The 23481-nt window shown below is 41.8% G+C and overlaps 1 protein-coding gene across 1 annotated transcript in view; it reads left to right on the forward strand.

Moving 5' to 3' along the window:
* The window catches only part of DAAM1 (dishevelled associated activator of morphogenesis 1), a 173547-nt gene that overhangs the window by 49931 nt on the left and 100135 nt on the right, over positions 1-23481 (forward strand). The window contains exon 2 of the mRNA XM_077768810.1: positions 18976-19195. Coding sequence (XP_077624936.1) covers positions 19013-19195 — 183 coding nt within the window. The 5' untranslated portion in view covers positions 18976-19012. The remainder of the gene's footprint in view (positions 1-18975; positions 19196-23481) is intronic.

The following is a 23481-nucleotide window of genomic DNA, read 5'->3' on the forward strand; positions in this document are numbered from 1 at the left end:
TTGAGGTTCCAAACCTTAGCAGGGTACTCTGTGTCCCCTACTTGTTAAGAACAGGTATCACCCTCTGCTTCCTTTTTACTTCCTCTCCTGAGCTATATTCAAGGGAACATGGAAGTTACTGGGAAACTGAGTTATTTGGAGCAAGTAGAATTTGCTCTTGCCTGTCAAAGAGGAGATGAAAAATTGACCAGTCCTTTCACTTACTTCCTGTCTGCCTGCTCACAGAGCCAGAGTCTGGAACCTTGAGTTGGCTTAAGGAGCCAAGGGCTCATGTGCCTGTGAACTAGCTGTGCAAGGGTAAGGTCCACATGTGTTTCGGTCATCCTTGTATCCCAGAACCAAACAGGAGAGTGGGCACACACTAGGTCCATGAATTATTCAATGAATGAATAAATAAAAATGTATAAATGATCACACAGAATTGTGAACTTGAGATTTGTGTGTATGTACATGGGTGTGTGTGTGTGATTCCTGACTTCCTGTCAATTGTACCTATGAGGAAAAACCAGTTTGACACCTGCGTGTGTGTGTGTGTGTGTGTGTGTGCAGGTTGATTACCTGTGGGCATCTCTGTCCTGGTTGCCTTTCCAGTCTGAGCAAGTACAATTGTTAACCAGCGTGTTTTCCCACAAAGAGACTGGCTTTTACCTTTTACGTGCTACTACCCAGTGAGGTGGGTGGTGTTTATAAGAGGAGTAAGCACAAAGGAGTCAGTAGCCAGCTTAGCAAGAACATCTGTTGTAGCTCTGTTTTCTGCTGATGAATAGGAGGGAGACATACTGAAAACAGATTGTCCTGGTTGATTATTTTCATGGAATGGAAAGTGGTGCTTGTAAGGTAAATGGTGATTTTAGGAGGAAAAAAAGAAAAGAAAAAAATGTGGGACACAGGGGAAGGGTGGTGGGTGATATATATGTAGAAATCATGAATAAATAATAATTAAGCAAGTTTTTAATCATGTCTTCATGTAGATTGAAGGTTCCCTTGAAATGCATAGCCTATTGTTTTTGACTTTTTTTTGGAGGTGTCTTTTAGTGTTACTACCATCTCTTACTTTGACATTAAGTTTCCTGCCCTTCTTTAAAAAAAAAAAAAAGTTACCAGTGTTTGCCTTCCTCTTTTTTTTTTTTAATTTTTTTTTAATGTTTTATTTATTTCTAGGAGAGAGAGAGAGAGAGACAGCGTGAGCAGGGGAGGGTCAGAGAGAGAGGGAGTCACAGCCTCCGAAACAGGCTCCAGGCTCTGAGCTGGCAGTCAGCACAGAGCCCGACGTGGGGCTCGAACCCACGAACCGCGAGATCATGACCTAAGCGAAAGTCGGACGCTTTACCGACTAAGCCACCCAGGCGCCCCTGCCTTCCTCTTTTGTGATCAGCTGTTATGCTTCCATTTGATGCCCTTCTGTAATTTATACTTCCCATTACTGTACTTGCTTGCTTATTTAAGATTCAGTCAGGAGCCATGAATGTAAGAGGATACACTGTACTACTACTTCAGTAGCTTTAGAACTGGGCTTTAGAAAGCAGGACTGAAGATAAAGGTAGCAATATTTACTTCTACAGCAAAGAGTACTGCAGGTTTAAGGGGATTCTGAATTGTACTATTTTGGTGAAAGCAGGTATGCGTTCTGTTGTTATGGTGATGAGATGGAACTACATTGATATATACAGTATTGTCTTGAGTAAATCATTTGGTTTCTGCTTCTCCTTTTCTTCCTTCCCTCCCCACACCTCTTATTCTAAATTGATTATAAGTTTAAAGGGAAAAAGGTCACTGTTCATATTGGTGTTTTACAGTTGAGCAGATCTTTTCATTTTGAGAACTAACAATTGCAGAGGTGGGTGTGGTAAAGTGGAGAAGTGCAGAAATTAAAGCGCTATGGTCAGAGCATAGAAATTCATTGACAGTGGACTGTGTTCTCAGGAGGAGACCCTTAAGGATTCATGGCTTATTTCTTTTTGCACTGAGGTAACAAATGGATGTAAAGCACAATGAAAGTGGCTGGCATGTTGAAGAGGGTTGATAAATGAAAGTTATTTAATTTTTTTTTAAGTAAAAAAGCCCTAATGTGGGGCTTGAACTCACGAAGCCAAGATCAAGAGTTTCCTGCTCTACTGACTGAGCCAGGCAGGTGTCCCAGAAAGCTACTTAATTTTTATAAGTAGTTACTTTCTAAACACTGAGAAACAGCTTGATAATCATGGCCAAGAAAAAAATATAGTCTAAGCCTATGTTTTCTTTAAAAAAATTAGAAGGAACTGAGATGCAAACAACTTTCCTTCCTTTTCCAATGTCCATTTTATTCTCTAGAAGGAGCTACTTGATGGGCGTTTGTAGCTATTACTATATCACAAGCTAGACAGTTTCTTTCCATGCTTCAGTATATTCCTTTGACATTTATCATATATCATGTTTATACTGCAATTTGGAAACTTAATATATTTATACCTCTTAGCAATAGAAAGTGTGTCCCATTCTTTTTAATGGCTATATGGTATTTCATCATACAGAGGTGCCCTGAATCATTTAACCAGTCTTATATTGATAGCTTCCCATATTTAGCCACTTGATGACTTTTGACTGTTTAACAATATTCTCAGAATAGGAAATCCAAATATTAACCTCAGTGCAACTACCGCAGGCTTCGTAAATGACTCAAAGTAATAATTTACAACAGAACTTTTCTTGTTATTGCATTTGGAATAAATTTTGCATGAGAAGCAAATGTCTTCTTGAGTTATGCAATTAAGCAATTACTGTTCTCACCTAATTATATAGAAAATTACAGAGTTGGGTGGAGTGGGCACTGGCTAGTATCAGCTTCCTTCACACTTCCCCCTTGTTGACTGTGGAATGGCCCTTTCTTTTTGGCCCGAGTTTAAGTCACAAGTGTGGTAATCCATGTAAAGTAATTAAAATTCAATAAAGATCTTTCTTCATTATTCGTTTGGCTCATGCAGTTTCAGAATTGTTTGTTAAGCTATGTGAATAGCTTCCCAAGGATGTTTGTCACATGAAGAGAAATCACCAGTGAGAAACACTCTTTCTTGTAGCTGCTAGTAGTTTCTATTTTGGTTGATTGTTAGCTTTGTTTATGAAAAGAGATGATATATACTCACCAGTTCACTTATTCAACACACATGTTCTCCTGTCCTTGGCAAACCCTGCTAGCTCTCAACTTTCCCTTATTCTGTCTCTATGCTCAGTTGCTTTTATTATGTATAGGGTAGGCAGTTTTGAAGTCCATATTAAAAAAAGGAAAACACTTTTTCTGAGAGCACATGCCTTGACTTTGTACTTCCTCAAGACTCTATCTTTGTATGACTTCTTAACTTTCAGGAATGGCATCATTATCTGGTTCTTCCAAGGTCATCTGGGCTTTCTGGAAGTGACTTGGAACTCACTTACCAAAGAGCCTATTAACTCAGCAGGTATCAGATAGAGTTCCTTTAATCTTTGATATTTTCCCAAAACTTGATAGGCATACTGCATTGACTGACGCTGGACCATTTGTTCAGACTTGGTCCTCATTGTCCTATGAGCTGTGTGTGCTTCTTTTTTATGATACTGTGAAGAGCTCTGAAAAATACATTTTCTTTCCCTTTGACGATGTATGCTTTCCAGTGTATGCTTCCAATGCATTGCTTCCAAAGTAAAGGTAACTGTGTTTCACTGGGACCCATACTAGTATACTGGTAATCATTTTGCAATTCTGAGAATCATAGATTTCCTATCCAGCTGTTTGCAATGAATATTTAGTGATATTTGAAGGAATTGGGTTTTAACTACATAAACTTTGGAAGATGTAGCCAGGAAATAATTAGAATCTTAATCTCATAGGACTATTGTCAGCATTCAGACCTCAATTTCATAAAATTCCTGGATAAAATCTTGTTTCAGGAAAGACCATCTCTTGCCTCTTATGAATTCATATGGTCACCATGTTTTCATTTGCTTCTATAAGCATTGTGGTGACTTTTTAATGATCAATAAAGAGGACTCTACCTTTAAAACATAGAAACTTAGCATATACTTGGGAAAAAAATTGCTGGAAGCCAACTTTAAAGTTGTTGTGGTCAAACGTTCAGTGCCCAAGTAAGTGTGGATGCTGCATACCTTTCTACAATTACCTAAAATAGAGAAGAATTTTGAAAATTGTACTAAATTCACTTTTATAAAAATACAGTTTTAAAATATATTTGATTGCATCTTAAGACTGTACTTCATGCTGGGGTGCTTGGGTGGTTCAGTCAGTTAAACGATCAACTTCGGCTTAGGTCTTGATCTCGCTGTTCATGAGTTCAGCCTTGCGTTGGGTTCTGTGCTGGCAGCTCAGAGCCTGGAGTCTGCTTCGGATTATCTCTCTCTCTCTCTCTCTCTCTCTCTCTCTCTCTCTCCCTTAAAAATAAATAAATATTGGTGGTGCCTGGGTGGCTCAGTTGGTTAAGCATCTGACTTTGGCTCAGGTCATGATCTCATGGTTTGTGGGTTTGAGCCCTGCGTCAGGCTCTGTGATGATAGCTCAGGGCCTGGAGCCTGCTTCAGATTCTGTGTCTCCCTTTCTCTCCCTGCTCCTCCCCAGCTCACACTCTGTCTCTCAAAAATGAAAAACATTAAAAAACTTAAAATAAAAAAATAAACATTAAAAAAAATTTTTAAAGACTGTACCACATATTAAGTTTCATTCCATGTAGGAGCATCCTTAAGCCTGGGCTGTATTTGTGATGCCCTTATGATTTCTGATTCACAATAGAAGTATAATTGAAACAGAGCCAAATAAAAAGAAAAAACAGAATAGAATCTCCCAACTTTTCTTTTAACTGGCCCCGTGACCATTTGAAGAATTTCCAACATAATGGCTTCAGGGAACCAGAAGTGCTCCACTGATTGCCTCTTGGGATATGAAGAATTTAAGATAAAACAAAACATTTTTCTGAAGTTTGTCACATTGTCATCCCTATGGCTTTAACACGTAGCCCTGGGAATATTCTTCCTCTCTTTGTTCATCAAGGTGGCATGTAGTATTACACTGTAGTTTTAAGATTTGTTGGCTGACATAGAAAACTTATAAATGGGCCATTTTGGTGGATCTCCAATCAGTGTAATATTGACAGTGAAGCCATTTGCATTTGGGGGCATGGGTTTCGTGTACGCACAGAGCAAGCTGTAATTTTAAATAAAGACTNAGGTCATGATCTCATGGTTTGTGGGTTTGAGCCCTGCGTCAGGCTCTGTGATGATAGCTCAGGGCCTGGAGCCTGCTTCAGATTCTGTGTCTCCCTTTCTCTCCCTGCTCCTCCCCAGCTCACACTCTGTCTCTCAAAAATGAAAAACATTAAAAAACTTAAAATAAAAAAATAAACATTAAAAAAAATTTTTAAAGACTGTACCACATATTAAGTTTCATTCCATGTAGGAGCATCCTTAAGCCTGGGCTGTATTTGTGATGCCCTTATGATTTCTGATTCACAATAGAAGTATAATTGAAACAGAGCCAAATAAAAAGAAAAAACAGAATAGAATCTCCCAACTTTTCTTTTAACTGGCCCCGTGACCATTTGAAGAATTTCCAACATAATGGCTTCAGGGAACCAGAAGTGCTCCACTGATTGCCTCTTGGGATATGAAGAATTTAAGATAAAACAAAACATTTTTCTGAAGTTTGTCACATTGTCATCCCTATGGCTTTAACACGTAGCCCTGGGAATATTCTTCCTCTCTTTGTTCATCAAGGTGGCATGTAGTATTACACTGTAGTTTTAAGATTTGTTGGCTGACATAGAAAACTTATAAATGGGCCATTTTGGTGGATCTCCAATCAGTGTAATATTGACAGTGAAGCCATTTGCATTTGGGGGCATGGGTTTCGTGTACGCACAGAGCAAGCTGTAATTTTAAATAAAGACTAACGAGTTACTCAGGTGTATACTTAGAATCTTAATGGAGTTATTGAGAAGACTTGCAAACTTCCTAGTGTCCGTAGAATACTGTCTGATGCACTTATAAGAAGAGTTCATTATCCAAACCATAGGTTCCAAAAATTTAGATGCACGTGGAAATAATAGCCACTCTTTATGGAGCGTCTGCCATGTGCCAAGCATTTGGCTAAATTTTTGAACAACTTTACAGTTTATACTTATAATTCTGGAAGGATTTCTATGCATTCACATATATAGGTGTGTGTGTCTTGTTACAAACACAATTTTGTTTTAGTTTTTACATACATGGTGATACATATGTTTAGCTATGCAACTTGATTTCTTTTTCTTTTTCTCCTCCTCTGAATATGTTTAGATCTTTCTCATGTCAATATTCAAGGACCTAGGACATTCTTTGAATGTGGGCATAGGATTCTGTAGCACTGGTTCTCAAACTTACCTGCACATTGGAATTGCCTGTGGAGTTTGGAAAAATACCCATGCCTGGGCCCCCAATAGCAGAGATTCTGATGTAACTGGTATGGAGTAAATAAAGTTTGGGCATCGGAGTTTGAAAACCAGTGTCTTACACCACAGGAGCACAAATATTTATTAAAACATTCAATTATTGAAGGTCACTTAGACTGATTCTCTGTTAAAAATGATGAATGGGTTTTCTATTACAGTGTTGTAGTGAACATCCTCATTAATATATATCTCTGTGCTTATGAGTAACTATATCTATAGGTTAATCTCTATATATGGAATCTAGGAATTCTTAGATGTGGGTCAAAGGGCCAGTACATTAAAAGCAACAATAGATACTGCCATTTTGCATTCCATTGAGGCAATACAATTGACTTTCTCATCTACAGGTTATTAGATTGCCCATTGTGAGGCTGAAGTTCTCTCTCACCTTGCCCCCATTAAGAAAAAATTTGTTCAGACTTTGAAAGGTTGTATATCTAAGTGCTTATGGAGTTTCCCAACATGAGGGGAGATTGGGGAAATCCCACATCAAAATTTTATTTCTCTTGGTCCTTTTAGTGCTTTGTCTTTTGGAAATTGGTTTTAGAGGCTGATGTGACAAAGAAATGCCTTCAGTTCTAATCATTAGAGGGTATGTGTGTCTCTCGTGAAGAGCTGGGGCAGTTCTTACTTAAGAGCAACCCCTACTAGAGCCACACAGCATCCCAAACTGGTAGGAGCCAGAGTATGTCTTTACTGCCTTATTTCTACATCTGAACTTGGATTCAGTTGAAGCTTTTACCAGTTTCTTTTCATAAGCCTCTCTTGAAGGTTTATTAGGTAAAATTTGTAGTTAGAATTTTATAAAGGGCAGGGTACTTCTTTCAAAGGGAGTTCCAGTTCTCATAATGTGATTCCATCACCTGTCCTTATAGTTTCTGGGTGGCTTCTCCCTGCCTTGTCATGCGCAGGACTCATTAGTAACAGCCTGAGCATAGGTGTGGTGCTGGCCTTGCCCAAAATGAACCCCTCTGAGCAGCAGGCGTTGTGGAGAGAATCAGGATCTAGTAAACAACTCACCACCCTATAATTTTAAACCCAGGAATCACCAAGGACTTAGCTTTCTATAAACATCTTTACATTTGTAATGGCAAATGGTGGCTGTGTCCACACATGTTCAGAATGACCTCTCTAAGGCAAAAGTATGAAAGCCTTTGGCCGTGGGTGCTGACAGTCACGTTGTCCAGCTTGGTTACTAATTCACAGTGACTTTCCTGGATAGACAAGATGCCTTCAGATGTACAAAGTAGAGTAATAAGTAGATGAGGTCAGTGCCTGAGTAAAATGTGAAGGGGAATCGGGTCAGTATTGCCCATGTCAGCGTCCTTGCAGTGACTCAGTTGGGCGTGCTATGTGGTAGTTCTTGTGTAAGTGGTTGGGTTGAAATGCTAAATCTGTTGAATGCTTTAAAATATACAGGAAAAGCGAAGACTTTTTAAACTGCCTTTTCCCACACGACCCCTAAAACTCTCAGAGAATTTCCCACAATTTGCAGATAAGCTGACTAACCTGCAGAGCCCTTGATTTAGTGATGACAACTGCCCTGTAGAGATTAAACCAGCCTCATTCCAGGAATGTGTTCTGCTGATACACACAGGAATGTCAGAGAAAGGAATCTGGTTAACACATTTCTACCAAACAGTAGTTAACAAATATATATCCTCCTTCCAACTTTCCAAGGTAGTTCTCCGTTCCCTTTGTAATGTCCACTTAAAAGCCATTACACATTTAGAGAGGACTTTAGGCTCTTTCCTCCAGTTCGTCCAGGAAAGAAGTGGGTGCGCTGCTCTTTGAACTGGGGTCAAGCCTCCATGGCCGCCTGTGTCATGTTGTGTCTGTTCATTAGTCTTTCCCTCACTGAAAAGCACAGATATTTTCCATGAGAAGGATGGGGTTTCTTAATAGTTCCCAGAGAATGAGGCTAAGTTTAACCAAGAAAGTTTGTTCTACATGGTGTTTCATTTTCTCTTACTGCAATTGTATGAATCTTGGCACGAAAGTAGTCAGAACATGAAAAGAAGGTAATTAGTGAGTTTTAAATTTTCTTTCAGTAAACACGAACATATAAAGCCCTCCAGGCAAGGTTTCCTTTCTTTATTTTCAGTCCAGGGAACTAGTTTCCCGGGGATGCCAGTGGACGTTATTCTCCATAAAGGCCTGCACACAAGTAAAAGCTGTACCTGCTTGGCAATAAAACGCCTTGATGATAAAATGTTACATTTGGAAAGGAAAAGATCAAGCAGCATCTGGTTTGGGGTCAGGGAGGGTTAGTAGCAATACTCACTTTTCTGAGGGACTCGGTCTTATGGCCTCATTGGGAAGAGGGACTACTGAATGTTACTTTGAGGGTGGCATTGTGCGTCCTTGGCTCAGAGTACGTCTGGTTTATCTTCTCTGAGTCATATTCAACTTCACTTGTAGATCTGGAAAGCACAGTTTTTCGAAGTAAGTATATATATGTATTCAACCTCTTCTCTCTCAGGATTTGCCAGAATTATTTCAGTTGTGAGAAGGTTCCAAAAAATGAGTAGTAATCTACATCTTTTAAGGCAGTGTCTTTTAACATCACTTAGATTTTCTGTGTAGGTCGCGCCAAAGTGTTGGCTACTTGTTGGGAAGGTCTGAAACCTAACACCCCTGAAGTGTGATCATCACAGTGGGAAGGCATTTCAGGAGGCCCCACATCTGCCTGCAGTGAAGACTCTGACTTCAGGGGTTACCAAAGTAGGGTCAGGAGAGGACTGGAGCACATAGGGTACAGGCAAGCAGTTGGTGCCCTGCAGTGTGCTCGCATTCTCCTCTGGTGACTGTGATGTCCTACTCTCCTATTCTTCCAGAACAAGCTGCTAGGTGATTCAGGAAAGTTGCTCGTTTTACTTATTTGTTAAAGAACAAAACTTGGCCGCTTGGAAGAGTGAGATCTTTGATGTGATAGAACTGGCCATTGAGTCGGAGCTTCCTATGTTTTTGTAACCCCTCATTTAAATTTGTCCTTGCACATCTAAGTGGATCCCTTAGAGGCGGTGAAGATGGAAACCCAAAGGGAGAAAGCGATTTGCATTTCTTTCAGCTTCAGCTTTAACTTGTTTATTGCCTTAACTCACAGACTAGCAACAGGTCGGCAGGCCCAAGGGCACAGGCTGTCTGGCAAGGCTGTGCTTTCTTTGGTGGGGGCTCCAATGACACTTTTGGTTTGGCTCTTCTCCCAGATGATCGAGACGAGATGTCCTGGCTTCCAGACTGGTTTCTGTCACGTGAACAACACAAACTTCCTAACTTGAGAGCCGTGTTGTATTGGCTTTAGGGATTTATGTCCCAGACCCGTGGTTAAAGTACTGAGTCATGACAGAAGAGTCACTGCCAGCTTCTTAGGGTGAGGTCCCCTCCTTTGCTCTTTACATGAAGAGCAGGTGTTTTCTGGCAAGAGTCTATGACTTGAGCTTGGAAGAAAGAATTATGTGCTGGTTGACGCTTGGTCTGGCTTGAGGGTGTGCATGGACTTCCCTTGGGTTCCTTCCTCCCTTATCTAGGGAGGAAGCGGGGAAGGAATAGGACAAGTTCTGGCTTCCACTTTGCACCCCCACGCCACACACACACACACACACACACACACACACACACACACACACAGACTGATGCAGAGAGGACACACAGGAGAGAGTGTGTTTTGTGTTCACTGCCCTGCTTTAGGGTGCCTATACTGTTTTCCTCTTGCATCAGGAAAGTCAGTGAGCTGAAGGGACTGACTGCAGCATGAATTTCTAAGACCCACTTCCAGAAGTGCCCCATTTGAATATCCTTCCCATTTGAATATCCTTTTGGGACTTGAGTGTGTGGGAAGGGCTGGCCCTCCGCTGGACACACTGAGAAACGCCCTTTCCGTTTCCTGGTGGAGAGGATGTTGAAACTTGTGGGGAAAACACATCCCTTTTCAAGCGTTTCTCCTACAACCTTTAGACTGTATCCCATGATTTTTTTAAAGCTCCAAATAGTACTTGGCATCTGGTGTGCTTGGGAAATGAAACCAGACATGAGGAATGTGAGAGGGGAGAGAGATGGCCAAGGAAAGAAGCAAAGCAGTTTTTTCTTTTCACATTCTTCTTGATAAGAGAATTTGGGTTAACATTATCGTATTGTTGAGACCAAAGCTGTGTGTCAGGTCCCATTGGAAAATTGCAAAATGTGGGATAAACTGCATCTCTGAAAACAATCGATATGGCACGAAAACAGAGGGTTCCCCGACTATTTTCTTTAAAGTTGCTCTTACAGTATAATTTTTTTTTTGCTTGTCCCTCTTTTTATGTCTGTGATACTCAGAAATTCTGGAGACCATTTGCAATTGAAGGAACATAGCCAGTGTTTTAGTATTGAAATTATAATTGGAGAATTAAATGTGAAATACTGTCTTGATTAAAAAGATAGAAGTGGGTATGATACATATGCGAGTCCATGCAGGAACTCTCAACTGTCTAATCAAGTTGGTGGCTGGCAGGAACCCATGGTCCCCTGTTGTCTCCCTTCCTCCAGCATCTAAATTGTTTCCCCTGTAACCACTTTAGTTAGAGGAGAACCTCGGTTACTTAGCCAGGGAGTCTGGAAAGCCATCTTATCAGCATGTGGCAAAAGTCCCTGATGAAGCAATTAGAAAGATGTATGCATGGATCCAAATCTGTTTTGTCAACATGACTTTCAAGTTTTTCCCATTTATTAGGTACAGATACTGTACTGCTTTGTGGAAAACAAAGCTTACATATCACATATGTGCTGTGACTTGGCATTATCAAAGGAGTGTTAAAGAGGATTTTCTTGTGGACTGTAAGTTCTCCAGAGTTTTAGATCATCATGATCATCATCATCTAGATCCCCCAAAATTTGGCCCTCAGGTTTTGACTGTTACCACATTGAAAGTCTTGTTTTGTTTTGTTAAAGAGCGGTACAAATGACTCTGACTTTGAGCTAGGCCACAGATGGATTAAATTTCTTATTCTTTGCTGAGCAGAATGCACCTGCTCCAGAATCTTAAGTAGCTTTTTAATTGCTTCCTTGTGCACGGCATAGCAATAGTCATCTGTAATGTTATAGATGGATTGCATTTTGGATGTCACAGAAGTGACTTCTTCCCCTCTGCATCGGTGCCAGGAGCTGAGATTAGAAGATGTGTTCTGGTTGACGGCCCAGCTGTCATGGTGGAATTAGTCCTTTCCCTCAGGCTGATCTGATTAAAAAGGGGCCCAAGATGTGGAAACACAGGCCCCAGGTTTCAGTGACTGCTCATTCCCTCTTCACTGGACAGAGTTAGCAAATTCGCTGCTCCCTAAATGTCCCCATTAGGCTGTGATCTCCCTGAGTCTGTGGATTTTCTTCATCTGTGTCTTTGGCACCTAATGCTGTGTCTGGCTTATTGAGGTTCAGCTCTGATAGTTAAAGAAGTGAATACTTTCTTGGGTGAGGTGTTTATTGAATGTAAGGAATTGGGGAAAAGTCTAAAAGATTCTATCAGTAGGTCTGTTTCCCATGGAGCTTACTTCTGAGGATGGGTAGAAAAACCAAGCATGAGCTAATTCAGTGAGAAAGAAGCTCCTTGCTCGAGGGAAGCTGCAAATACCCGGAGGATGGAATCTGTTTGTGAGGCTACTGTCAGCATCGGAAAGCTTGACAAGTGGCTAAGGAGCACTTGGCGATCTGGTTGACTTTAAATGTCTTGGCATTTGTGAAAAACAAATCTGCAGGCAACTGTGGGAAGAACACCCAGTCACACAACCCTGACGTTCAGAGATGAAACCATCTGTTCACTTAGGCATTTATGCTTTTGCATTCAACAAACATGTATTGAGAGTATACCACATGCCAGGGACTGAATGCAACATAGGCCCTGTCTTCAGGATCTCATAGTCTGGTGGGGGAAACAGACGTGAATTAAAAAAAAAATAAAAAAAAAATCCAGACAACCAAAAACCACTCAACTATATATATAGTGCTTGGGGTGTGGAAAGAAATGTGTGACCATCTCCAGGAAACCTAAGGCCCATTAAAACATTGAGTGGGTCTTGAATGGTCCGTAGAAGACAGGTTCATAAGGAAAAGAGCACCTTAGGCTGAAGGAACCATGGATGTGTGGGCTCAAAAATGTGATTTGTGTGAAGGTCTGATTGCTACATGCACACTGTGGGGGGGGGGGCACATGGGTGGGCAGTGTTCATGGTATTGTGAGACAAGGATAGAAAATAAGTAGCCAAGGACTAGGCGATGGAGGGTCTGTGGTCCAGGCGGGAAGCTGGACTGTATCCAGGAGATAGCACAGAGCTGAGTGACACCATCACATTTATGATGTGCCCAGAATAAGCCCCAGACTCCTCACTCTGCTGTACAAGGCCCTGGGGTCTGGGCCCCTCCCCTCTCCAGCTTCTTGTCTCTTAACACTGCCATTACTCACTATGCCCCAGCCACACTAGGTGTCTTCCCTGACTCACGTACCAAGTTGCCCACCTGCTCTGGGCTTCTGCATGCTCTCCTTCCACCTGGAATCATCTGCCTTCAACACCTTGCAGGACTGGTTCCACTCATCCATTAAGTCTCAGCTTAAATGCCCTCTCTCTGGAGAGGTTGTCCCTGATCACACTATTGAAAGTCACTGTCTCTTCCACCACCATCACCACCATTTTCTTTCTCTTTTCCTTGCATCCCCTGTAACACCAACCAAAATGAATAGTTAAAGTTTACTTGATTTTTTTGTATGCCTTTTCCAAGGGTACATTATCTCATTTTCATCCCTCTTTCCTCAGTGCCTAGCACAGTGTTTGGCACATAATCAGCACTCAATAAACTTTTTATTCCAGTTTATTTATTTTTTTACTAATCTCTACACCTAACATGGGGCTTGAATTTATGACCCCCGAGATCGAGAGTCACGTGCTCTTCCAAATGAGCCAGCCAAGCACCTCAGTACTCAACAGAATTTTGACTTAATGAATTAAATGATGAATATGATGGACTAAGGCAGCTGTTGGTGACCTTCAACCCATGGACCTTCATGCACACACCACCTATTTTTGTATGGTCCATGAGCTCAGAATGGTTTTTACCATTTTACCATTTTAAATAATAAAACAGGTTTTAAAAAACAATATTCTGTGACATGAGAAAGTTATATGAAGTTCAAATTTCAGTGTCCACAGTGAAGTTTTATTGGCACACAGGCATGCCCATTTCTTTACAGATGTCTGTGGCTGCTTTCATAATAAAATGGCAGGGTTGACTAGTTGTGATAGAGGCTTAAGAGCCCGCAAAGCTAAAAATATTTACTATCTGGCCCTTTACAGAAAAAGTTTGTCAGCCCCTAGACTGGAGAATCATGGGTCAAGGAGAAGAGTTACAGAACTGTTGTAATCATTCAGATGAGAGATAAGGGGAGGCTGAATTAAGGTCATGGCCTTGAGGTTGGAGAGGGTGGGGATTGGATTCCGGATGGATTAGGCACTCAGGTTCCCTGACCTCTGCCAAGCTTCTCTGCCCCCCTCCCAACCAGTTAGGCTTCTTCCAGTCAATATCCCTTTACGTTCTCCAGCAAAGCAAGTCTCTCTCCAAGTTCTTTCTTCCTAACTTCCCCACTCCCTCCCAAGCCTTCCCTTAAGTCTGATAGGTGAAATGAGGATGATAGAATGAAGTGATGGGTGTGATTGTGCTTAGTAAAATTACATACACAGGCAGTTGTTGGGATTGCTCATTGGTGAAGGTGCTAGAGCAGTTAAGAGAGGCTGGCCAGAAGTGTCTACTGCCACTGTGGGGTAATAGGATGATTACTTTTGATTCTACTTCGGTCTGTATCTAGGAGACTAGGCTCTTAACAGGGCAGTTCCAGGTATGTGTATTAAAAATGCCAGCTTGGGGGTGCCTGGGTGGCTTAGTTGGTTAAGCCGCTGACTTCAGCTCAGGTATGATCTCATGGTTCTGGAGTTTGAGCCCTGCATGCGGCTCTGTGCTGACAGCTCAGAGCCTGGAGTCTGCTTCAGATTGTGTCTCCCTCTCTCTCTGACCCTCTCCTGCTCACACTCTATCTTTCTCTCTATCTCAAAAATAAATAAACATTTTAAAAAGTGGCAGCCTGTTAGAAGTCTCAAAACTTTGCCCTCATCTACAGTTCAAGGATGGGTTTAATGGAGGACCTTGAATTTGGCTTCACAGAGAGGAGCCAGCATAAAAACTTGGCCTTTGAGCTTTACTGAGGCTTTTAAACACAAATCACCTGTCAAAGGTAATATTTCGGTCCTTATTAAAATGATTTCAATTAGGTTCTTAAATGTGATAGACTCTGTATCTTATCACCCATCTTAGAATCTAGCCAAGACCCTCATCTTTTCTTTTCTCTTTTCTTTTCTGTTCTTTTCTTTTCTTTTCTTCTTTCTTCTTTTTTTTTTTTTTTTTTTGGTTTATAGAACTGCTGGTTTAAAAAAAAGAAGACTTAAGAAATGCTTTGGGCTGATTTTTAGGTCACCGTGTTTCCTGTGCACCCCTCCTCAATACAGCCAGAATGTAATAAAACTTGGATTTAAGTGAAACAATGTATAAAGTACAAAAGTAAAGTTGCTCTCTATTTGTTTCCTAAATACTTTGGTCATGCTTCTATGTGTGTGAGGCACTAAGTGACACAAACCAAGGGCACTTTTCCTCAATGGGGTTGATTCTTCAATAGGGGAAGTAAGACCCAGACCACAAATTAAGTGTTGGCAGTGCCTCATGGGGGGGGTCACAAAATGCTAAGAGGGTCCAGACCACATTCAATGGGGTAGGTTAGCAAGACTGCCTGGAAATAAACTTGAAAGCTAAGCATGGACCATATGACCTCCATGAACTGGCTTTTGCCTGTTGCTGTTTTTTTTCCTCCCATCTTCCAGTAGTGTGAACACTGCCTCCTTACTCCCCTACAACGGTGCTTAGGCACGCAGACCTTGACAGTAATCCCTGAACAGTCTCCTCAGTTTACTGACAGTTGAGTGACAGGGTGTGCAGGACTCTAGCCTGGCTGCCACGGGGGATATGGCTCCTGTCCTGAGGACATACATCGGAGACAGGCATTAACGGTTATATTTTAATGAACTAAGTCTGAACTCGCATCTCCTGGTGTACATCCATAGCATTGCTGCCTATCCATGCTGATTAACAAAGAGTACAAGAATTGCACTCTTAGAGAAATTCTTATAGCAATTTGCCATTGCTGAAATAGTAGTACTATATTTTACAAAAATACATTTCTAACAGATTGGTGGGAAGCGAGTTGTCCTTCGCCTCAGATCGTTTGAGACACTGGTGTATAGATCACCATAACTTGGATATTTTTGATAAGAACATTTTTGCACATTCCCTTCCTTCCATCTGTCATAGAAACAAATAATCGTATACTTTTTTTAAAAAAAAAACCTCTCATCTTCATTTGATTGTGAAAGTAGTATGTCTTCATTGTAACAACTTGGAAAGTACAGAGTTTTTTTTTTTGTTTTTTTGTTTTTTTTTTTAAGTAAGCCCCACATTTGACACAAGCTTACTGCTGGCTCACATTGTGGTGTGTTTCTCATATCCTTTTTTCCTGCTCATATATGTACACTTGTTCTTACATAAATGGGACATTGTACACCTATTCTTTATCTTACAGATACAATTTGCATGTCACTAAATATTCTTTTAGAGAGGACTGCTTGGTCATCTGTCATCTAGTAAACCATGATTATCCTTTTCATATAGTCCTCTGTTACTAGCACTTACCTTAGGCCCTTGTTGCTCAGTTATTAGATAATGCTTTGAAAATTGTTGTGACAACATTTTTGATAGTATCTCAGAATATTTAATTGGGATATATTTCTAGAAGTAGAAATATTGTCAAAGGTATGACTATTTCAAGGCTTTGATAAACTACTCTTCAGAAATGTTGAAACAAATTTCAGTTATCACCAGCAGTGGATGGGCTCACCATACTCACTAAGTATTGTCAGGATGGGTGCTCTCAGGGTGGAGAGCATGTTGACAAAGATAAAGGCAGAAGGAATGAGCAGACCACTGGGATGGAAGGTGAGAGGAGTGTGGGATGTGTATGGGATGTGGAAAATGGTCTGTTGGCTAAACTGGAAGATACTTTTCAATGAGATAAGAAAGAGAAGTTGAGTTGGATCTGATTTGATGGAGCACTGGGACCCAATTTAGATTGGTATTGGAGAGACTTTGGTGGGTTTTGATCAGGAAGATGAGAGCCCCAGGGTTTTGCTGTGGGAAGGCTGTGTTGTGCAGTCTGTGCCACACCACCACTTGTTCCCTATATCTCCATGCTCCTTCCCACCTCATGCCTTTGCTTGCACTGTTCCTTCTGCCAAAATGCCCTGCTTTCCATTATCTATCTAAGCTCCACTCATCCATCATGGACCATTCCCAGAGTCTCCCCTTTGTTCTTCCTACTTGATTACACAGGATTCACTGGATTTATAACTATTTGGTAGTATTCTCACCCACCAGATTATAATCTCCTAGTGAACCATTTCCTTTATGTATCCTTCAGTGCTTATAGTGCCTGATATATCATAGGTATATTTTATGTTTTATTTACTTCTGAGAGAGAGAGAGACAGACAGACAGAGAGACAGCATGAACAGGGGAGGGTCAGAGAGAGAGGGAGATACAGAATCTGAAACAGGCTCCAGGCTCTGAACTAGCTGTCAGCACAGAGCCTGACGTGGGGCTCGAACCCATGAATGGTGAGATCATGACCTGAGCCCAAGTCAGACGTTTAACCAACTGAGCCACCCAGTCACCCCTATCATAGATATTAACACACATTTGCCAAAGGAATCCCAGGCACTGCACATGTCTCCCATGACACTGAACAAGTACACTTTAGGCCAGGAGATATATGCTTCCACAGTTGGGGATATTGGATGTCTTGGCCAAGTTGTTATTCCAGAGCCAGTTGGATCATCACATAGCGCTACATGAGGGATGCCCTGCTCTTAACATTTCCCTTCCATCCCCATCCCAAAGACTTTTCGTCTTTTGAAGACCACTGTCCTTTAAGTGAGCAGGGATCTTGACTCCAGAAGTGTTTATAAATCATAGTTATTTATGAAAACTTTTACTACAGTTTGTATTGTTGTATGAGGTTGTTTCTAAAAAGCCATTGTGGCACCATGCTGTACACATCATTCTATGATTTGCTTCTTTTTACTTGACAGTATAACTTTGGAATTTTCCCAAGGCAATACATATAATTGTAATTTTAAAAAACTATAATTAAATATGTATTTTTTAAAAATTTCTTTCAGTGTTTATTTTGAGAGAGAGAGAGAGGGAGAGAGCGAGAGTGAGTGTGAGTGGGAGAGGGGTAGAGAGAGAGAGATGCAGAATCCAAAGCAGGCTCTAGGCTCTGAGCTGTCAGCCCAGAGCCTGACACAGGGCTCGAACTCAGGAACCACTACGTAAGATTATGACCTGAGCCAAAGTTGGACGCTTAACTGACTAAGCCACCCAGGCACCCCTAAAAAAAATGTATTTTTATGATAAAAATTCAAATTCAAAAGGGTACAAAATGAAAAAGAATGGTTCTCCAATCCCCTGTTTTTATTTTAGAGGTTACTGCTATTAGCCCTTTCTTACATATATTCATAAAAACATATATCCATTCTTTAAAACATGTAATCCTGTAATATTTACAGTATATCATAAGGTATCTTGAACATGTCTCCATATCTACATAAACAGATGCTGTATTGTTTTTAAATGAGCGCATAGTATTCTATTTTGTGAATATACTTTGTCTTTGTATTGGTGAACTCATTTGATCTTTTCTGTTTGGAAATCTCTGACTCCTCTAGCTCATGTGAAATCACTCTTCCTTTGTTATGAATTTAAATTATTCAACATGATAAACATGAGCTGAGTGCCTCCTTCCTTCCTGGCACTGTGCAGGGCACTAGGGCCAGCAAGTTGTTTGATGGTCAGTCCCTTCCCCTAACTTGAAGTTATCGTTGTCTAATAGGACAATACTCTCTTAATGAACTTAGAATATGATATGAGCTGGAATGGATAGATATGCCTTAGCATACTTATGATTAACTCTCCTTTGAGAAGGTAAAAAAGAAGAAATTGGTATCAAACTTTAAAGGATAAGAGATCCTAGATTCCTAAGGGGTGAGGAAGAGAAGGTCATTCTTGCAGGGGATGTTAAAGAACAAGGTGGGCTGGCAAGAAAGAGCGTGTGATAGACAAAGAATGGCCAGTAGCCTAGTGTGACTGGGGCGTGGCTGTGGCACAGAGCGGGAGAATTGTACTGTTTGCCCAGCAGTTGGTCACAGGAAACATTTGACAAGTGACTAGAAGGATGTGCTCTTTGTCCACCTGGACTCCAGAACACCTTGGGGTTGTCTTCTCTATGCCCTGTAGGCTTTTAACTGCCTCCAGTGCAGAGGGGTCTTTCTTAAATTGGTCTGGCTTAAAAACAAAATTCTTTTACCATTTTTGCACCTTTAACCGCTGTCATGTTCTTTTTTTGCAGAGTTTAGTCACTTCAAGAAATAGAACAGAAATCAGCCATGGCCCCAAGGAAGAGAGGTGGACGGGGGATTTCATTCATCTTTTGCTGTTTCCGAAATAATGATCACCCAGAAATCACCTATCGGCTGCGAAACGATAGCAACTTTGCGCTTCAGACCATGGAGCCAGCATTACCCATGCCCCCTGTGGAGGAGCTGGATGTCATGTTCAGTGAACTTGTGGTGAGTCCCCAACTTGCTCCCTGGTGGTGGCTGGGAGCCAGGAGGGAGAGGAGAGGTTGGGTTGGTTAGACACGGCCTTGCCCTTCTTTAGTGCAATGACCCCTTTACATTGGCACCCCAGCTTGTGAGCACTGAGCCTCTGGAGGAGGAGAAAGAAGAGAGTAGCTTTGCTACCTCAAAGGGCTTTGCTTTAAGTGAAGGGATTTAGACCCTTAGAACTTCAAATATGTGGCAGAACTGCATCCCAAGCTGCTCCTTCTGTTCCTCCCCATCCCAGTATGAGTCTATACTTGGGGCCTCTGCCTCACACCCGCCACAATTCTCTCATGCTTTCTCTGCCCCTACTCTCAGTGTACAGTATTAATGTCTCCTTAAAAACTAGTCATACTCCTCCTCCTGTCCTGGATCCTTTGATGAAAGCCATTATTACTTAAGCACAGTTAATTATTTAGCCTAATGATCGGACTGCAGTAATAACTGTTGTGGGAAACTTTTTATGGATCCTATCATATTTTAGAATCCATTATACTAAAGTGAGAGATGTATCTGGTGTAGGACCTCGTCCTCAAAAGATGTAAGTGCTCCCTTCAGCTTAGCTTTTCAGGCACCTCTGAAGTAGTGTTTCTTTCCATTCCATGTTTCAGGGGGATATTATGGCATTGTTTAAAGGGTACTGGCATGTGGATTAGGAAGACGTTGGTTCAAATTACTATTCTGACTTTATTATCTGTGTAAGTATGGAAAAAGCATATGAGTCTGTTTCTGGAAAGTGAGAAAAAAATAATTCCTCCTCCTACTTTGATGGTAGCGTCTTAAGTAAGAGTAATACATATTGGGAATGGCCCGGTGCCTGACCCTCATTTGGTGCTCAGTAAATGTTACAGAATACTCTCTCCTCCCTCAATCACTGCCGGCATTTTATAATGGAGTTAGTTTTAATTAGACCAATCAGACCATTTATATCATTCAACAGATACTAGAGAGTGCTATCATTTTGCATGACTCTTAGGTCATGAAAGTAACGCAGGCTGGGTTACTGCCCTCCAGGGGTAATACCTGAACTGATTAGACTACTCCAGCTCTTCCAGACCAGGATGTACCTATAGGCTTTTCCATCCTATAAGATAAGCCAATATGAGAGAGTGTTCACAAGCCTATTACCAACGAGAATTGGTTGGGGAAGAAGGAGGTGGCTCTCGGCAGCATGTTTGTATGTTAAGATGTTGATGAATATTTTTGGTGTTTCAGGAATCTCTTCCCTCTCCCACCTCTGCGTGCAGAGCGTATGATCTAGGTGTTAATGGGGAGATTAGAAATGAAAAACTAGAACCTTCTCCGAAACAGCTGACAGTTTCAGTAGCAATAGGGGATTGATAAAAAAGTATGATGCCAGTAGAGGAAGAAGCACAACCCGCCTCTGCATGGTGTGTAGATGTGTTGTGGGGTATGGGACACAGTGATGAGGAGGATGGTCAGGGAAGACGTGAGGATGTGAGTGGTGGGTGGTTGGAGGTAGGAAGAGAAGTGGGAGGGGATCAGTGGCTGTCTCAGTCATCTTAGCTAGTTCATCCTGTGATAGTTAAAAACTGCAGTAGCATATCACTTGCCAATGCTGCATGTCCATTGTGGGTCAGGTGTGGTTCTGTTCCTTGCCATCTTTCATCCGAGACCCAGGCCCAGTGGAAGAGGAAGGAGAGACATGGTGAACTGCTAGTAGGCTCTAAGCTTCTGCTTGGAAATGGCATGTGGCACTTCTGCCCCTTTCTCTGACCAGTGAAAATCATGTGGCTGCCAGGGTAAGGATGGGTCATCCTTCTGTAGAGACTGGCACCACAAGTCACATAGACCATCCTGAGGTTACTGGGGCGGTGGAGGATATATACTCCTCTTCCAGGGAGAGGCGGTGAATCATCTACCCTGATGGCTATCAGGAAGGGCAATAATGTATTCATGGGCTTGGTTTTATTTCCCGCTTAAAGTATTTTATGACCCAGTATGTGATCTATGTTGGAGAATATTCCATGTGCACTCGAGAAGAATGTGTAGTCTGCTGCTTTTGAATGACAAGTTCTGAATATATCTGTCAAGTCCATCTGGTCCAACGTATCCTACTTAAAGTATTCTAAAACCAAAAGTCAAATCTAAGGAGATGGATGTTGCTGAGAGATGAGGACCCACTTGGTGGCAGGTAGCTGGAGCTGGTGGGCAGAGCCAGGACCCTCAAATCATCCACATCCACCGTCTTTTCAGTTGTCCTCTTTCCGACTCCCCAGATGAGACCGAAGCCAGAGCCTGTGTGGTGGCAGCTCCATGTACATCTTGAAGACAGCTCATTGCTCTATATTCATAAGGGAGAAAATTCCACTCCCTGCCTTATTGATGTCTTTATTCTGTGTGAAAATTGCCTACAGCTGTTAGTTGTTAAAAAGCCAATGCCAAACCAGAACTTTAGGCTGAAACCATTGGAAAACAAATTATATTGAGGTTTGTATCTGTCCCAGTGAGTGATGGATGGATTTCTGTCTATTCCTGACTTCAGGGACTTAGACCACAAATCCATCCAAAGGCCAGGGGTGTGCTGGGGCAAGGGAGGTGGGCTCAGAGCCACGGGAAACCTCTGTGGGTTCTTGTGAGTGTTCACAGAAGCACTTCTGCCTCTGCCCATAAGTAGGGAAGGGAGGCCAGGTGGGGAAGGGGAGCGTGCATGGCCTGTAGAGTCAGGCGACTCTGCAACCTGGGGTGACTGCCTTTAAGATGGTTTCTATTGGAATTTAAGCTTCTTGCCTTGCCTATACAATGAGGGCAACACTGTCTCTCTGTTAAGATTGGTATAAAGAAGATAACTTCTTTAAAAAAGCAGGGGTGGGGGACCTCTTAGGTGCTTCACACCCCACGTCCTAGTGCGGTGAGAGGGATAGGAGACAGTCAGGTATTCCCTGGGCACAACACCCTCAGGGCACAAACCCTGAGCAGATAGCTCAGGTTTTTCCTTTTCTTGAAAGCGAATCATCTGCCCGCTGTGAGGGAGCCGGCGTGGGTCCTAACTTGCAGGGCATTATACCTCAGTATCTGGTGGAAAGCATCTCCTCACGGCTGGTTGCTGTAAGCTAGTTTCCTTGGCCTCTTCTGATGACGCACTCATTTAATGTTTTTAGAAGTGGTACCAAATAGGTCGCTTTCAGAATTGCTTGCTGAAACCTTATCATCTCATAAATAAAGCAAGCCTGAGCGGGAGGTCAGCCACAGGAACCTGTAAGGAAGGTGCCACAGGCACTGGAACCAGGCACATTCCGGTTGTGGGATGTAGTGGTTCCTGGGGGTCCCAGTCCAAAACCCTGCCTTTCTTTCTTTTTTAAATAACAGCTTTATTGAGATATCATTCAGAGCCTTAATAATCTATCTGTTTACAGTGTACAGCTCACTGGCTTTTAGTGTATTCAGAGTTGTGCCACCATCACCACAGTAAGTTTTAGAATGTTTTCATGACCCCCAGAAGTTAAGTCCCTTACCCATTAACTGTCACTTCTCATTTCTCCCCACTTCAACCATCCCCTGGCTACCTCTAATCTGCTCCTGTTTCTGTGAATTTGCCCATTCTGGGCATTTCATAAAAATGATATAATGTAATATGTGGTCCTTTGTGACTGGCTTCTTTCACTTAACCATAATCTTTTCAGTGTATCCATGTTGTAGTGTGTATCAATTCTTCTTTTCCTTCTGTGGTTGAATTATACTCCACGGTATGGACATACCACATTTTGTTTATCCATTCACCATTGACAGACATACGGATTGTTGCCAGTCTTTTGCTATTATGAATAATACTGCTGTAAACTTTATTCATACACGAGTTTTTGCATGGAAATATATTTCCAGTTCTCATGGGTACAGACCTAGGAGTGGACTTTCTGGGCCATATGGTAACACAATGTTTAAAGTTTTAGGAATTGCCAGACTGTTTTCCAAAATGTCTGCACCATTTTACATTCCCACCTGCAGTGTATGAGGGCCAGTTTGACCCCATCTCTGCTGACACTTGTTATCACTTCCTACCAATTGACCTGCTTTAAAAATTTTTTTTAATACTCATTTTTGAGAGACAGAGTGTGAGTGGGGCAGGGACACGAGGTGGGGTGGGGAGGGAGACATAGAATTTGAAGCAGTCTCCAGGCTCTAAGGTGTCCACACAGAGCCGACAGGCCGAGAGATCATGACCTGAGCTGAAGTCAAATGCTTAACCGACCGAGCCAGCCAGGTGCCCCTGACCTGCTGCTTTTAAACTGTTC

The sequence above is a fragment of the Crocuta crocuta genome, unplaced genomic scaffold (genome assembly GCF_008692635.1).
Source record: "Crocuta crocuta isolate KB4526 unplaced genomic scaffold, BGI_CrCroc_1.0 scaffold10, whole genome shotgun sequence".
Taxonomy (NCBI): Eukaryota; Metazoa; Chordata; class Mammalia; order Carnivora; family Hyaenidae; genus Crocuta; species Crocuta crocuta.